The following is an 18126-nucleotide window of genomic DNA, read 5'->3' on the forward strand; positions in this document are numbered from 1 at the left end:
GGGTTCGAGGTAACTCCTCCTAGAGAAAGAACGAGCAGGGCATATTCTGTGATCGTTCTGATTCTCTGCTTTACCTCGCGATCCTACAAGCACTTGTATCGGCAAAGCAAAGGGGTAAAGGAGTGGAAACTTGTTATGTTTATTATGCTGAAGACAGAGGCAGCTTGCAGCCTCAGTCAAAACCCTGTTGCCTATGTCACCGTAAGAAAGTTTGCTCTTAAGCAGAGACTGTAATCTGAATATATGATGAGAGCCAGCTCAGGCTGAGCACGTGGGTGGAATATGCAAAGCAATAAGATAATTTGGATCGTTGCGAAATGTGGTGATTGCAATTCACCAGCTGTTTGAGCTCTAGTAGGAAGTGTGACAAAAATTTTTAAGAGGAATTTCGGGGGAGGGGAAAAAAGGACATCAGTTTGGTTTTCCAATAATAATAGCGTAATCCTCTGTCAGTGTTACTTAGGGCACTTTTGCTGCGTGCAAAGAGATTCTCCAGGTGGGGTATATACAACGTAAAAATGTTAAACAGTTACTGGCTAGCATGCACAAAAGAAACAGTGAGGCTTTAATGAGCTGCTAGGTTAAGCACTCATCTGCTTGCTACTCCTGCTAACACACCAGGCAGCGGTGCAGACATCCCTCAGGAGGGGAAGGGTCAGCCTCTGCTGCTCAAAGTTGCTGAGTTGCTATATTCTGGCTTCCTGGTGTGTGTGGGGGGTTTTGTTTGCTTGCTTGCTTGTTTTAGGACTTAGACCTTTTTAGGCTTGTATTTTTCCTCATGAGTGCTTGTGCTACTAATGGTCCATATCTCAAAAATGTTACCTCTCTGCAGCTCTGTCTTTTTTTATCTTGGCGTGGCTTTGCTGTGCAGCTTCTTAGAACATAGCAGCTTCCTCAGAAGTCAGAGCCAAGGTCATGCAGCTGTGCTGTTTTCAGCATGGGCCTTGCATCCACACTGACAGCTGAAGCCATGGGAAAAGGGCAGAGGAAGGTTACAGGGAGAGTATTTTTCTTCAGAAGGAAGACATCTGAAAAGGTCTCCGAGTGGCATGAGCTTTTAGGTGGGAGTGTAGAGGCGGTGTGGAGTATTTCATGGTAAACTAGGTGGGATGGATTCTGAAGGGCATGAAAAGCAAAAACCTAAAGAGACTGTCTGACACAAGAGAGCTGGGCATTGTAGCCAGGAATGTGGAAAGGAAGCGTGATGAAATGAAAAAATTAATTTGGAAGAATGGTGTGAACAGATGGAGGTGGAAGCATGTGATGCTTGTCTAGATGAACTTGACAGGAAGAAGCTTAACTTGTTGATGGTGTGAAGTTGATGGATTGCGTGTTATTTTAACTGGACAGATAGAAATTAAAGGCAGTTATGGATGAAATGTTAAAAATATAGCTTGGACCTTACTCTATTATATCATTGCTAAAACAGGAGTAGTGGGAGGTAGTTTGTGGCTGTATCTGCATTAGGAAGCTGCTTTTCCTGTTTTTCAAGGGGGGGAAAATAGGACAATAGTGGTGTAACTGAAGATTGTACTGTGTAGAAGCACATACACTGCTACTGCTCTAAGCAGGATGGAAGGAGTTGCTGGTAAAAATGCATATACTGGGACTGTGCTGGAGATTATGTTGCTTAGTACTGCAGAAAAAGAAGTAGGATCCATGTGAGTTTTTGTCATCAGCACACCCTCAGAATGTGTTTCTCGTTATATATTGCATGAAGGCACCTGGAAATTCTGCCAGATGAATCCACAGCTTGTGTGCTGTGAGTGTTCCTGTTTGCCTTGTTGGTGGGTTGGGCACCTTGCAGTTGTAAAGGAAGGTACAGTCTTGAGTGGTTTCCTTTCCAATGGACAATATACAAATAAGGTTGTAAAGAATGGATGAACTACAAAAGCAGTGTGGATGTACTAGCACAAGCCGTGGCTGTCAACGCAAGAGCTGGTGGAGAATAAGCTGCAAAAGGGCTTATAGCAGGAATTTGGTCATGATGGTTGCTAAAGCCTTGACAAAATCTAGCCCAGCGTGTTCCTCCTCTCTCTGTTTTCACTAGTGGTCTGCCAGGCTGCTGCTGGGTGGTCCTGGGGGTTTTGATACTGGAACTTGAACTGGGTTGAGGCACTGTCTATGCATTGGGATTCATAAACTCTTGTGCTGGGTGCAAATTGTCTATTGCTTGCAGTGATGGACGACTGCTGGAACCTATGTTTTAACTGTCTGTTGCTCAGGTGCAATATAGACTCTGCGGATTCATCATGTGGATTAAGTGCAAGCTTTTCCTGGAACTTCACTGAAGAGTTTAATGACTACTTGGCTTGTAACGCATTGCTTTAGAAGCTATAGGTTAACTTTTAGGCAGGGGTTTATCCCCGTCTCTTGCATGATCGAGATAATTTTTGAATAACTTTCCTTTAGACTTGAGTGATACACCTGCAAAATACCTTGAAAGGCAAAGCGTGATCACACTGGGTCCCAAGTGCATGCAGTTGGTGGTGGGGGCAGTTACTAGCCTTGAAATATTTAAACAAGTGAGTCCAATGTTATTAGCAGTGGCAAGTCAAGGGATATTGCATTCTAAAAGCAGAAGTATCTCAGTTCTTATTCAGAGTCTTTATAAATATTGATTGAGGTCTAGGGCTTTGGCATTAACAAACTAACATAGATCACATCATTTGTACTACACCTTCAGATAGGGAATAAATGGTTTGACGAATAAGTCAATATGTGAAAATACCATTTTATGTTATCTATTTTCTTTTTATTTAGTCAAGAAGTGTTACAGTATTTTTTTTTTTTTTTTGAGGGGTCCACACTGAAAAAAATACACGTATTCATGTTTGGCTGTATGTGGGGGTTGCGTATCTGCATCTGTAATCTTGAAAACTTTCAGGTTTTTTAGCTGAGGCAATTAAATGCAAAATACAGTGCTTGATGGGCTGCATACAAGATTACAGAAGTTACACGTTTTGGATCCTGATGTCATTATAGTGTAGATATGCATTAGTGTTATGTTCTCTACAGTAGTATTTTTGCTATTATAAGATGATCTATGCAATAATAATAAGTCTGTACAGGAGTTGAGTGACAATGTGGAGCAGCCAGTTTTCAATGTGCACAAGTCTGAGTAAACCTCAGACTCAAAATGTCAGGTTCATTTTTCCTGTGGATATTCTAACAAAAAGCTAACAGAGATGTGTTCATCAGAATGTCACATGTTTGGTTGAAACCTCTGCTGTGAGTTCTGGAATGAAATGGAAAGGAGGTGGCTGGTCGGATGTGCTCACCCCTTTCTTCCTGACTGGATCAGCTGATCCCTGGGATTGATGATAGATAAAGCAAGAGTCTGCCTGAACTTCTGTCTGCCATGGCTTTTTATCTTCCTGCCTTTGAGCTGCCAAGACTCGTGCTCTGTTGAGGTTTCTTTTAGTTCCAGATGAAGCATCTTGGATCTTCTGCTGCACAGCAAAGTACTTGCTGTTCTAAAAATCCCCATGCGTGTGCTTCTCTTGGCCCGGAGGGGTAGTTCTCCTGTGCAGTCAGTGACTACGGCAGGATTCACTTAGCAGTATGTGTTAATGGGACTGACCTATTGACAGAATAAATTATCCATCTGAACCTAAAATGTGGAAAATGCACTGATGCTTTTTAAATGTGATGCGTTTAAAGGTTAATTAACTATATTCACTGTCGTCGTTTTCATAAGCTGTCATGGTGTCCTGATAATTTGACACCTCTGCAACTTGTTTATAAATGTTTTGTGCCTTTAACTGTTGTTTTGTGCAGCTGCCTAGAAGATCGCCATTAGCAAAATGCAGTTTCCTGTTTCTGTCTTTATGACATCTAGAAAATGTAATTGCATAAAATGAAAAGAAAAAGCCATTTGTACAGCCTGATCATCATAGGTCATGAAACAAGCACAGCCTAATAAAGCGTTGGCATGAAAGGCGACTTTTACTTTTCTCCCCTTGCTCCTCCATATGCTCATTTGTAGAATAGCAAATTATAAACAAGAACATTATTTAATCCTTGCCTCTAGCAGTTGTCTTTGTATGTGCTCTGTGCAGCTTTGCTTGAGAGAATATGAATCCCAAGTCCCATTTTGACAGAGACTAGAATTTTCACATGATCATGCGATCCTCTGATGCTCATCCAGCATCAAGCCTTTGTATCTTGTGGGATTTAGATTCTTCTGTCTTTCTGGAAATGTAGGAGAAGTATTAAAATGCAGCTCTCAAAGTCCAGGGACTAAGCAGAGCATATTGATCCCTTCCCGTTCACGTACACATTTGATGTGAGAACGCTGACCTAGAAGCACTGAGAGTTAGTTTATTAGTTTTGACATCGGGATTCGTTAGCTGTAATTCAATTAGAAGCACGCTGATGGATGTGTTTGTATGCTGGGGCTGGCAGCTGCCTTAGGTTCAGAAACTTACAATTCTAGTTGGGAAATTGTTTTGTGCAATCTTGGGTAAGATTTGTATTGCTAGGCTAAAAGTGACATCGTTCTTGGTTTGGTTTTTAATAGATTTCTCTTTGTTTCCAATTATGTTTCTAATTAGAATAATGTCTTATTTCCCATGACAGTTTAAAAATAATGTAAAGTCTGTAAAAGAGAAGTTATCAAGATGAATGAATAATGTTTTCTTTTTCATGTCTAAGACTGAAACCTTTTTCCATCTTAATTGGATATATAGACCTACTAGGCTACAAGAGTAATTTCGGTATTTACAGAAGGTTATGGTGCAGTAGTTGCTAAGCTTTCTCTGTCAATGTGTCTTGGGGCAGTTTCCATTCTCACCCCAGCACACACACGAGCCCTTAACCAGCCAGCTGTGCGTATTCCCTTTGTAGCGGGAAGACAGAACACCTCTCTGCCTTTCTATATAAATCTCAGATTTTCAGGTGTGAGATCTGCTGCTCTCTGCTCTACCCTCCGCTTTCCCATCCAGGCAAAGCTCCTTCCCTTCGCACCTGGGGTACAGTCTTTTGCAGCGGCATTGTTTCTCCAGGCCCAAAGATATTTTCCTGCCACTTAGAACTGAGATTTATGGTTCAAGGGATGGATGTCTGAATAAGGACATCCTGAATAAGCAGGAGTCTGGGAGCCTGAGAGTCCTAGTTGAGAACATAGTTGTAGTTTAAGACAATCAAAAACTGTGTGCAGTGGAAAGAATGTAGAAGAGATCTGAAACTTGCTCTTTGAGGGAAAGACAGATCTAAACATGCTGTGTTTGTGGAAGGGGTTCGGGCAGCCTGGGACAGAGGCTAAATCCAAAGCTGTCTCCATGGCTGCCAGCTCAGAAACCTCTGGAGTCTTTGATGCTGACTGCAGTGAACTTACCTCTCTATGCATAGTTTAGCAAGACTGAGTGTGGCTATCACAAGAGCCTGCCCGTATTTTTCTGGAGCATGACTTAAGTCAGGCTTCTGCCCGAGGTATGCTGCTGCCGTGTGTGGAATTACCTTTGGAGGTATGGGAGAAAGGTTGGGAGCTCCAGGATATGAGAAGGGATGGCATTTCCTTTCTGCTAAGTACCTTTGACAGTGCTGTGGTGATAGAGAAGGAGGTTAGAACAGTACTAAAGCTGAGATGTTTACCAGAAAAATCTAGGATTGCAGGTAAATACATATTCGCAAGGTCAGAGTGGTGATGTGCTTTGTAGCATCAGACATGAGGTTGAGAGTACATGGCAAGTCATATGTTCTGGCTCTGTCACAGAAGGTTCAGGACTGCAGGTATGGCTGTTACTTTTTGTAACAGCTCATTTTGTAATAATGATACTTCTTTCTTTTTTTTAATAGTATAACCAGTAAGCATAAGACACCAATTAATTATAGTAAAACCTGTTTGTGTTTCTAGAAAACCCTTTGATGTCAAATAGATCAGGAAATTCATCTGGTTTAAAAAAAAAAAAAAATTCCCTGCAAAGCTTTTCCCCTGGGTTCCTCCATCCTCCTCCCAAAACTGAACCACATGTGATGCTTTTGAGGCTGGGTTTCTTCTCTGGCTTGATTTGCAGAGTAGCTGGCACAGCTGAGGGATGCCAAGGTGTAGAGGTAGAGATGGGCAAGGGTGGCAGGAGTGCTTTAGGGAGGCTTTGCAGCCAAATGTTTCCTAGCGTTGCATGCTGTGTCAGAGTGCAAAAGCAGAATTTGAAGTGCTTTGGTAGGCAGCAAATTAAACACATAAGAGAAGACTTTTTTGAACAGTTTCTGGAGCTTTTTGTCACAAGATGTCATTGAGGCTTGACCAGCGTCAAAAAGGACTGGATATCCATTTGATAAGAAGTATCACAACTCATGCAATGAGATTAAAAAATACATACTTTTCTAGATGTAAACTGCATTGGTCTGGACCATGAATCAGTTTCTAGCAGAGGAGAATTAAGAAAATTTTCTGCATAAGGAGCTTATTCTGTATCTGCCTGTGTCTGGACTTTTGCATCTTTCTTTGAAATGGGATATAGGACTTGATGGGACCTTTGATCTGATTTCTTATCTGGTATAGTTATTACAGACCCTACTTTCAGCTTGCAAGAGACTATTAGTATTTCAGTGCAGTGAAAAAGTCTTGCGTGGTTGAGGCAGGCTAGATAATGCCCTCAAGAAAAATTCAAGTTTCCTTAACCTTTTTTGTCTATTTGTACCTTCAGGGTATACAGCATGGCCCAAACAGAGAAGAAGGGTGGGCTGCTCCGGAAATCTTCTGCCTCCAAGAAACCATTGAAGGAGAAAGTTGTGTTGATGTATGATGAGATTTTTACGGTAAGGACTTGAGCATCTCTTCTTTCTAAAGTGTTGTGTTAAATTTTCTTGGTTTAGTTTGTGCTGAGAGCTCTATATGGTGGATTATTTTCCCAAGGTAAGGACTGCACAGTGTAGGCACATGCTCATGCAAGAGCTCTGTATTCTGCTCTCTTCCTTAATGTCACCTTGTCCTGTTGTCTACCGGGACCATTTGTGACCTACAGGAAGTCACAGCTTTTCAAGTATTTCTCAAAAAATAATCCAGAAAATAAACAGAGGCATCCCAATTAAGAGCTGCTTCTGTTTGTCCTTCTGTTTCTGGGAATCTATGTAGACAAAATTCTGTACTGTGAGACCACTTGGTCATCCAGTGGGATGATGCTGCCTCTGAGCTACTCAGGATAATGATTTTCTTTAAATTCTGCCTGAATGATTTCTTCTTGTTTGTTCTCATGGCTGTTCCTTTTCCTTTCAGACAGAGGACCCCAGTAAATGCAACCCTAGGTTTTGGGAGGAGCTGTTTCTCATGAAGGTAACAGGAATTGAACATCCTTTGATTTGCTGCTGCTGTTCTGCCTACAAAGTGGCAGACTGTCAGTGGAAGGACTTGCCTTTCTAAGGCGTCAGTGATTGTGTAACATGCATGAACTGCTTCTTAACCTGACAGGTCAACTTGGAATATCTAGAAGGCAAGCTGGAGGCTCTGGATGGGGAAGAATTAATGAAGATAAAAGATAACATCAACTGCTTGTTTCAGCACTGCATCCAGGCACTGGGTGAGGAGCACCCAATCAGAGTGGTCAATGCGTTACAGGTACCACACTGAGAGACAGGGAATGCTCTCTTTTGCTTCTGATGAGGCAATATATTTGCAGCTGGTATCAAGTATCTTGTGCTCGTTTCTTTGCTTCTGAGGAGAAGTGATGTCTGCAGAGCAGTTGCTACTTATTGTCTGTGGAGGTTACAAACATTCATAGTCCCTTTAGTCTTTGAAGAACAATAGCTTGTTTCAGAATTCAAGAGGATCTGGTGATGCAGGATGAAGCGGATGGCGATGAGGGGACAAGAGGGGCTTGTTCACACCGCAGGCTGTTAGTTTGGGGGCTCAAGAGTACTCTCTGTAGCTTTGTGTTCTACTTTTGCCTGTTCTCACTCATTTCAGCCTCCTTTTTGAAATTCCGTATGGGTTGAAAATGAAATAAAGCTCTGGAGAAGTTAGTGTGAAATTTATACAGGGGACCGTCCCTGCTGGACACTTCCTAATTGGAAGCTGTGAAGAACTGTCACCAAGAATTAATAGCCATTTTCCTGCAGGTTGCTCCTTACCAAAGCTATGCCATCTCATGTCTTGTGCAGGAGACTCCCCTCCTCAGTCTTGATGTGTGATGTTATTACTTCACAGGTTGATTCTTACAGTTTGGTGAATGCTTGTGTCTCAGCTGTAGGAATACAGGATAAGAATTTCAGGTTTGGAGAAGTCACCTGTAGGAGATATTGGACAGGCAGTAAATTGGAAAAAGTTGATTTAAAACAGAATGTTTACACTTCTGACATAGAATCTTGCATTGCTTTATTATTTTATTTTTTTTTTTTAGAATTAGTTTGAAAGGATGCTATTAAATATTCTCATTATAGCTACATAGACAGTCTAGCCCAGCCCTGAGTTCCCAAACTCGTATTCTGGCTCTTGGCAAAAGTTAGGCCAGGGCTCAAGTCTAGAATCCTGCTGTGTGAGTGTAAATAGGAACCAGGTTACACATCCTGACCTTGAATTGGGAGAGCGTTTCCGTAATCAGACTGTGTTCATGTGGAGAGTGATCCTGAAGCCAGAACTTACTTAAGCAATCTTCTTGAAAACGACCACGGTGACCAAAGGTTTGTTTAGCACAGTATCCCATCTCTGGCAGTAACGAGAAAAAAGAGGATGTCTACCTTACCCTTTTGCTTCTGTATGGTTCTAGAGCTCTGCTGATTCCTTGAGGTCTACTTGTCTCCAGCTTTACATCTTCTGAAAGTAATTAATTCTCACAGGTGATTTTAAGCTGGAGTTAAAACTGCTCTGTATTCCTGCTCATTCCCCTCTTCACAGACCTGAAAGGTGCCTGATGGCAAAAGTCACCACAGGCATTTCCCTCTCTTGGGGCGAATGAGACATTTGCTGACCATAAATTTTCCAGAGTGTCTGCTGGAAGCATAGTGTAATGATACCTGAGTGTTGCCAGTGATCTCTGAGAACTCGATATGAATCAGTAATCCGGTGCCTGCAACAAGAAACTTGAAGGAGGTTACGTTTAGTGGGAAGGTTCTTAGAGCCCCTGAGGTAGTTAGGAAAGCTTAAGCTGCTTAATAGCCTTGGAGATTTTTTTTTTTTTGGACAAAGAGACAGTTTATTGGTCAGACTTCCTATAGCAGTGTGGTAACCGAACAGAAAAATGTGCTCTCTATAGCAGAAGCATCTGCTGTATGGACAGTCATAATGTGATAAACTATGTTGTAAGGATGTTGTATGTTTTGGTGTGCTTGAAATAAGAAATTAATCTGGAAAGCTCTAAGGCACGTCTATCCATATATTGGACACTTCTTCTGCCTTGCAGTTTCCTGTGGCCTTAAAGCCACACTTAGCTATTTTCCAAAGATTGTGGTCCTGTCTGGTACAGACTGGATCTGGACAGAAGCAGCAGAAAGATTACCTTTGCTCAGAGTGCTGTGAAATAAAGGGGTGAACAAACAAGGAAAAATATGGACATATATATTCTTCTCTAAATTTTTTGAGCTTTCAGCATCCAAGATCGTCCTTAGAAACAGTAGAGGTGGAGGTGAGGTCAGACAAAATGTATGGCTTCCAGGCTGGTGGTATTCATTTAAATATCTGTGCTTTGCAAGTGCTCGGAGACGGTCTTAGGGTGGGGTTTGCTATCGAGTTGGAGGTGTTACCTTACATCTTACCCTCTGATTTTTCCCTTTGCAGACGTTGTGTGCATTAATTCGGGGTGTCCATCAGAAGAACAAATCCACTTCTGGATTTGACATCATCAACATGCTTGTGGGTTTTGATAAGGCAGAGCTATGTATGAAGGTGAGGCCCTGGCAATGTAGAGAAACAGTTTGTGCAGCAGCCATGTTGCAGGGGCAGTGATTTGTAGACAGATGTGTCTACCAAGGTGCAGCTTTTGGGGGAAATATTCCAGCCACTTAGTAAAAACAGCTGTCTTGAAGTTCTTTACCTGCCAGTGGCACAAAGACACATGCAGTCCCTGTGTTTGTTAGTAATATAACTTTTCTTTCTTCTCCTTTAGTTCTATGCTGTGCGATTACTATGGTTAAGAAATGTTAAGTCCAGAAAAGGCTGTCACAGGCCATTAGTACCTAGCATTGAACCTCATACCTTGTGCTTAATTTTTAGCTGATAGTCATATCCTGTGTTCTCGCATTTGCTTCAGCACATGGACTGTTTTAAACTTATTTGATGCTCTTCACTGTAGAGATGTTGAGTTTTGGGAAATGACAAAGTAATCAGTGATAAAGCTGAATTCCTGTTGTGTTTTTCATCTCTCTACAAAAAGTAGTAATTTTTCATCTCCCTACAAATAGTAGTACATTTGGGGAAAACACTAAGTAGTAATCTGCCTATCAGAATCACATTTTTCCTTTAAGAATAACTGTATTACCTGTATTTTAGTATTTGGAAAACAATTATTTATTAATATCTGTCAAACAGCTCTGTAGAATCTATTTTTAATCATAACTAATATATGTACTATTAAACTGGAGGTGTGCTGCTTACAAAAAACCTCATGGTGCCTGTAAGTAAAATGGAGTATTGAAAAAAGAAGGCACTGATATTACTGTTCTGCAAACAAAAAGGAAGATCATATTTATAGAGCTCAGAATTACTTTGTGAATAACATCTATTGTATGTATACAAAAATCTCTCGTGCATCTAGAGAAAACTCTTGGAAAATGATCATGATGCTATGTCTGTAGTCATTAAACTGTAGTTAACACAAAACAATGTAGAGAACCAACAGTGTGAATATGGCCTGTGTAATAGTGGTAATGGCTCAGTTATTGGTTCTGGAATAACATGGCTTTATATTAGTGCTCTTGTATTTTAATCTCCCAGAAGGGTTTTTATAACAAACATTTCAAATAATTTTAAATATTACTTTTAAGTAATGTGATTGTTGTTCTTTAGAATCTGATGGAGAGCTTGGACTCGCTCCTCTGTGCAGAAGGTTCTGAAAGCCTCAAAAGCTTGTGTCTGAAGCTACTTCTCTGCTTGGTGACGGTAAATAAGTACCATCTATATAATAACTTAAAGACTTATATGAGCCACATCTTGAGGGATGGAACTATCTCAAAACTTGAGCAGAATGCTGCAGACTGAAGCTTAAAGGGAAAGAAATTGTGAATGAGAACAAGAGTCAGCCCAGAATATGCATCATTGCTGTAACCATGATGCCAATACAGACTAGCAGGCTGTTTTCACCTCGTAAGATAGGTGCCAACCGGGGCAAAAAGGGATAGACGCAGGAGAAAGTATCAATTGGATTCATGGTTGGTTTTTTTTTGGGGGGAAAAGATATTTAAGAAGTCTCGGATACATGGAAAGGGACCAGAGGAGAGGGGTTGAGGAAAGACAGGAAGTGTGGAGTAGACAGGGGTGGTGAGGATGTGAAGAATGAGGGAGGTGGAACAAATGGCCACTCATCCTCTCTTGGAGAGGTGTTAACTCAGCTGTTAACTATTATGGCTGCAATAAGAGATAATTGAGTGTGGGGCAGGTCTTCACTGCCCTGTTAGTGCTGGGAAGGTGCTCAGTAGAGCGTATGCACCCTGTTTTTTCTTTCTCTGCCTCCTGTGTAGCAGCATCTTCAGCTGCTGATGGCTGTTGTCATGCAGCTGTGTAAAATATCAATCTGTAGAGGAAAGGGGGAGCTCTTAGTATGTGGGTCATGCTTCTTGCTAGAGAGAGGGGTGGGAGGCAGGACAGATTTCTTTTACTTCATGTCTAGCTCTAACTGCTAGTCACACCTTCACTTGCTGACTAAATGTGGGATTCTGGATAAATGTATTCATCTGGTAGTAGAACCCCTCTGTTCCCAGTGTGTGCCAGAGGCAGCTACAGCGTCATGGGAGGCTTCGGGTGAGATTTTTAAAACTTGTGTTTGTACTCAGGTGACAGATAACATTAGCCAGAACACCATCCTGGAGTATGTGATGATTAACAGCATATTTGAAGCTATTTTACAGGTAAGGGTTCTTCCTTCTACTGCAAGGGCTCTTCCATAGTGAGAACTTTCAGTGATGTATTTGCTTTTCAGTTTTTTCAGTGCAACATAGCTGACTGGCACTGTGTGTTACTTCCATTTGTAGCTCGGTCATAGGTTTGGGTTGTTTGGGTTTTTTTTTAATTGCTGTCTCCTCCTTATTCTAGTCTGCTGGTTTTAATCACTACTGAGAATTTAAAGTATTTTCATTTCAGGCATTTGTGTGTAGATAGAAGAGATTTCTGGGCTAATTTCACAGAGAATTCCTGGATCGGAGGAACTTTTTTCAAAAGGCAGTCTTGGATATATTGAGATTTTTTTTTTCTGCTCTTTGATAACTTATACTGTTTAGAAGTGGAACTGGGCTTGGGGAAACCCAGAAAACTTGCACAAATAATGTCGGTGGTGCACTGAGATACCGTCTAGTGCTGTTGAGAAATATATTTGCCCTTTATGCCCAGAAAGCCTGTGTGCATCCTCTCTGTCATAAACAAACTTCTCTGTGTGTCGAACTTCTTGGAAGCGCCGACACTCCTTCAACCTTAAATATCCTCTTTCAGTTAGGATGTAATTTGCTCTCATGCATACATTTCACAGCCGTGCACTGGCTGAGAGTCATAGCAAGCTTCCTGAAGCAGGTTTGAATGCAACAGTGTGATTATTTATTCCAGATCCTGTCCAGCCCACTTAGTCGCAGGGAACATGGCTATGATGCTGTTGTCCTTCTTGCCTTGCTGGTCAACTACAGAAAATATGAGGTAGGTATTCTTCTGGATAACAGAAACATCACTTCTCTCTACTTTATTAATTTACACTGGCCTCTGAATTATTAAGGCAGCTTACAGTACAGTTTTTAGCAGTACACACTATAACATTTGTCAGAGTATCGGCGCGGAGCTACAGAAGTTTTGCAAGGCAGTCATATTATGCTAACTGTATCCATCCCTGATGTATGTATATAATCAAATGTGTATGATATTCATATAGCTCGTTTTGTGCAAGCATGAAAGAAACTATCTAAGGGATTTGCATTTCCTTCATGAAAGTATTCTGAGGGTCCTTTTGGAAGAGTTACTGTTGTGCCGAACTTGCATGTTTGCCTCTGCGTGTGTGACTGTGCAGTTATACATAATCTCCAAAGTAAAATGAACTGTCAGTCATCTTGGGCTTCAGGCTGAATTTGTGATTCAGAACCTGACTAGCAGACTCAAAGAGCACGGATTCCCAGAAGAGATGGTGAAACTATGACCAAAGAATGAACTGAAACATCAGAGCTAGTATTTCCGAGAGGAGTCTATCTCTCTCTCTTTGACTGATTCCTCTCTGAGAAACTTTACTCATCTTCCTTTTTCTATACTGGTTGTGCTACTTTGTGGTGTATTCCCATTTTTTTTCTGTTACTCATCATCTTGAAAAAGAAAAATTTGAAATGGCAAAACCCACCTAATGTTGGCTTTTCTTTGCATAAGGCATGATGCTTTGATGATCCATCTTATTTTTTTCTGTAATTAGGAATATCTTAATATACTTAAAGTGACAAAAAATGGGAAAGTGCTGGAATACCCGCTCTTCAATGGAAATGTTGGGAGGGGACAGACTCCAAAACCTATCTGGTTATATAATAGATCTTATTTTGAATTATGAATAGACCTAGCGAATAGGCAAAGACAGGACTTACACTTAGTGTCAAAGTAATCGCTGTTAATTTATCATTCCTGTGAATGTTGTCAGAATCATGAATTACAGTTTCTGTTCAGCAATCTGTGCTGTGGTAGCATGGAACAGGAGCATGGGGTTTGGTTTCAGTATATGGCCATGAGGGAAAACTGTTGGGAATGATATAGATAGGGTTACTGATGAGGACAGACTGGAAAGACCAGAGGTCTCATTGCAACATTCAGGTCAAAGGGTGGAGAGCTATGTAGTCCCATCCCTGAGCTATGGATCCCTGCGTACTATAGTTTATGTCCTTAGTAAGGTAGAGTGCTGTGAGTACATAAGACTTGTCCTCTGCTCTTTGAAGTAGCTTTCTGCAGAGTATTGAGTTGGAGTCAAGTGCTTTGGAAAACATTGTCCTAGGTGTCTTCAAACTGGACACCCAAAAGAAATTGTGCTGATGTTTAAAAAGTACAGTCCAACCTGAGGCAGACGTGTAGCAAGGGGAATTTCAGCTTGAGTAGTTCATCTGGCAAGGTTGAAAGCAACTTGAAGAAAGGTTTTATGTGACGACTGCCTGACGCTGCCCTTTGTAAGCAGCACTACAAGCAAAGCCTGTAGTAATGCAGTCATAATCTTTGTCCTTAAGTAGAGTATCTGCTTCCATTTGCTGTTCTTTGGTCCTTAGAGTCAGTTTGGTGGTTGCCTGGTTGTCAGTGTATTGTGGCATACTTTCATCCCTCAGATCCTTTGGAGTTCTCTTTTTAGTTAACTCTGCTGCAGTTGATAGGTTCTCTTTTGTTCTGAACTTCATTGGTTGCTTAAGAAAATCTAATAAGGCTGAAAATTCATTAATTGACTATGATTTTGTGTCTGTCTTTAATGTGAATACCAGTGTATTTTGCATCAGGATGTTCTTTCGTATTTTTGGGATGTGAATTCTGTAGTCTCCTCTCAAATTCCCTGGGGAATATCTGTCCATGTTTCCATTACCAGGGTAGCTGAGATCTTGGCTTGCTCATTAACTTCTATTCTAGGCGTAAAAATGATTTACATGTCTTTACATGGAACCTTTAAAGGGATGTCCCTGATCTGAAACCTAGTAATTTTCAAAAGTTGTTCCAAGGATATACTTATTAAAGTCTTCAGCTATGTTTTATGGGTTTTCTTGATCCTAGTCCTCATGTCAGAGAAAATATTTTTACCTTGATACTATGTGAGAGAAACATAAAAGAGTAACTGAAGAATTGACTATATCAGGAAAATCATGAAGCTAAGTGTACACAAAAGGCTGCGAAACAGAGAAAATGCTGTGAGGAAGAGTATTTGATCACCTTCTCAGTGTTTTAAGGGATGGCTGCTAGAATAGCAAGTTGAAACATAAAATCAGGTAGTGACTTTTATGAAGGAATCTAACTATTTAACATCAAGGTGGAAATTTCTTTGCCTCATGTTCAGCCTGCTATAGTTGCATACTGTGTCTTTTGCTAGGCAGAGCTGAAAGAACTTAGTCAAAATGTGGGTTTTCCCCTTTGTGTGCTTGTCTGGCAGCATACAGTATATCCGACGGCCCTTCGTGTCCACTGTACGTGCACTTGCCTCTTCTTGATACAGTCAACTATAGGTGCTGAAGTGACTCTTGTCGACATCGAAGACTCAGAAAATTATTCTTTTTTTTAAACAAAAAAGGTGTCTCACAACTCATATTATTTTAAATTAATCTCTTTAACAAAAAGAGTAATTATTCAAGCTCCAGTTCCCTGCAAGATGGCCTGCCTGCAGAGGAGATGGCCTCATCAGGGCTGGCAGCAAAGCTGCTGAATCATCCCTAATGAGTGTTCAGGAGAAAGTTTTGTGAGGGATAATCGAGTGGACACTGGCCTTCCTTTGTGTTACAGATGAGAAGATAAGTTAAACACCTAACTAGGGATTACACATGGTTAGCTTGGTTTTTTTCTGCTTTCTTTTCCTATCAAAAAAACTGTTTCCCATAGGTTTGTGTTGGAGGCAGAGGTACATTTTGGGGCAGGGAGGAGATCTTACTCCCTCTGCCAGACCTGTGTGCTTCTTCATATAATACTCGCTTTGTATGGCACGTCTCACCTGGGGATTGCTTTAAAAATTACCTGGTAATGATCTCCCCGTACCTTTCACCTTCATTTTTATGAGATTGTTGGTGTCTAATGGTGGGTAGTTTGTGGAGGACATCTTGAGTATTCCCAGATTCCAGGAGTTTGTGTCTATACCTCATCACTGACAAGAAGACTTTAATGCTATAGTGTTTGTTATCTGGTGGCAGTGATAGGAAAAGACCTGTGTTCTCTGAAGAGCTGAGAATCATATTTTTGAGTTCTGGAGGCAGGTGGAGGCAGAAGCTATTTCTAAGTTTGTGTAACCACTTCATTGACACACTTTGAAGTTTTCAAAATGCTTATCAACCACTTTTCAAGGCTGTTGCATGTTTCTGCATGTTGTGGAATGGCAGGTGTAATTTAGACTTTTAGAACTTTTGCTGTGATTCCCAGTGAGAGGGACTGAACTCTGAAACAGCAGGATTAGAATAGGGGAGCAGGCAGGGAGTATGGGGCGGGCTTAGGGGTGCTTGTGCAACTTGCAGGTTGCTGACGTTCATCGTAGATGTGCATACTAATGCTTGTAGGCAGTAACTGGAACTGTTGGCCCTCGAGGAGGGGCAGGAGCAAACTGCACACCCTGCGGGCAGCACAGGAAATATTCTCATCACACTGGTACAGAATTGCACACTGAAAGGCAGTAGAAACTGCCTTGTCCCATATAGAGTAATACGGTGTGTGGATTACACTGGTTAGTCATCTGCCTGCTGCTTAAGGAGTTAGGGAAGCCTGGAGGAAGCATGAAATGTGTCAGGGGAATGGAATACTTCAGACAGAAATTACTAAACAGACTTCTGCAGGTATGGAAATGACAATTGAAAAGGTAGAGGGCAGAGATCTGTAGCAAGCTAGGCCAGCTTCGTGACCCTATCAGCTGTGCACTGATGACATCTTGCTACCAAGAGGCAGGAGATGTGGAGCATGCGTCTTGGAATGAAACCGGAGTGTGAAGAGTTGTTCGTAGGCTGGAGATGACAACGAGCTCACCCCCCTTCCCTTTCTGTGATGGGACAAAGTGTATGACTAGGTCTCGGGGTAGCCTGGTGGCATTGGCCAGTGTAGTATCTCCCAGTTTGCTATTCCCCGCATCTGGGAATTTGGATAACCCTGCAGCCTCTAATCCAGCATAGCCCTGCTGCCCATTGCCGGGAAAGACCCCATCACTTTTACTGGTTGCAAGTCTCAGGCTGGCCTCTCTTCTGTGCTTGAGCTGTGGTGTGGAGAGTTTCTCCTTGTATAAGGAGAGCGAGAGAATGACTGAAATTAGCAAAACTAAGATATATTTACAAGGATGGATTTTAAACTATATTTAATTACAAATTTGTGAAGCTTGCTTTTGCTTTACTGACACTGATTAAATTTAATTTCTGAAGGGGAGCATGGTTGTACAGAGATGACTATATATTGTTACTCAATAGGAGCCTGTACTCCAGCCTCAAGGAAACATCTTTGCATGCTTCGTGCACAGATGGGTTCTGTGTGAGTTTTCTGTCTTTTTCTGAGACAGCAGACAGGGCTGTGTCGTGCTGGAGGCAGGCTGACAGACTGGCTGAGCTTTGGCCTGTTCTGATCAGTTTCTTTTCTGAACCAAAAAGAAAGCCTGATCCTCCCAAAGCACTAAATAATTTTGAGTGATGTTTTCTGCTCAGCCTTATTTTTAACATGTTTGCAAGCGTGCACAAATCAGTCAGACAACTGTGTAACTTGTAGGTCTGCATCTGATGCGTGCTTTGTGTTTTATTCTTCCCATCCACTTTGGACTTACTATGTAGATAGAGCCTTTTCTTCTCTGTCCTCTTTCCAAATCAACTTTGTTAGTTTTTCACTGACACACATAAACCAGGAAAAACAAATGTACTTCGCTAATCTAAAATGCTTCCTAGATTATTAGGACTTATCTTTATAGATGGAGCCTGTGTGGTTTGTTCAGCTAAATTCAAGAAATTTCTGTTCTCCAGAGGCTTCTAGCTTTCAGTGGTGTAAACAGTTAAGTGTTGGGCTCTAATCCAGCAGCAGATGAGTCTGTAACATTGTCATGCCTTCCTGGGTCCTCCTTCCTTTAAGCAATCTTTGCAAGGTGTTGCAGGAGGGAGATACTGGAATGCTAATGTTCAGTCCCAGCTTCGCTGCTTACTCCTGCTGCATAACAGTGTGTGTGTCACAGATAACACACTTGCAGGACAGCTGCCCCACTTTCAAACCTGACAGATGAGCTACTGGAGGAGCAGGAACTCCCTCTCTTCTCAATAAAATCAGGAGAGCGCCTGGCTGAGTTGGTAAAGAGAAGGTGTCCCAGGCATAGCAGCCTTAGCGTGTGCTGTGAC

The 18126-nt window shown here is 41.6% G+C and overlaps 1 protein-coding gene across 1 annotated transcript in view; it reads left to right on the plus strand.

Moving 5' to 3' along the window:
* Positions 1-6653: 6653 nt before the first annotated feature.
* Positions 6654-18126, plus strand: part of LOC104163779 (chromosome unknown open reading frame, human C10orf76) — a 53992-nt gene continuing 42519 nt past the window's right edge. The window contains exons 1-7 of the mRNA XM_009702895.1: positions 6654-6762; positions 7220-7276; positions 7412-7558; positions 9713-9820; positions 10940-11032; positions 11923-11997; positions 12686-12772. Of these exons, the coding sequence (XP_009701197.1) occupies positions 6661-6762; positions 7220-7276; positions 7412-7558; positions 9713-9820; positions 10940-11032; positions 11923-11997; positions 12686-12772 (669 nt within the window). The 5' untranslated portion in view covers positions 6654-6660. The remainder of the gene's footprint in view (positions 6763-7219; positions 7277-7411; positions 7559-9712; positions 9821-10939; positions 11033-11922; positions 11998-12685; positions 12773-18126) is intronic.

Source organism: Cariama cristata, unplaced genomic scaffold (assembly GCF_000690535.1).
Source record: "Cariama cristata isolate BGI_N322 unplaced genomic scaffold, ASM69053v1 scaffold8156, whole genome shotgun sequence".
Taxonomy (NCBI): domain Eukaryota; kingdom Metazoa; phylum Chordata; class Aves; order Cariamiformes; family Cariamidae; genus Cariama; species Cariama cristata.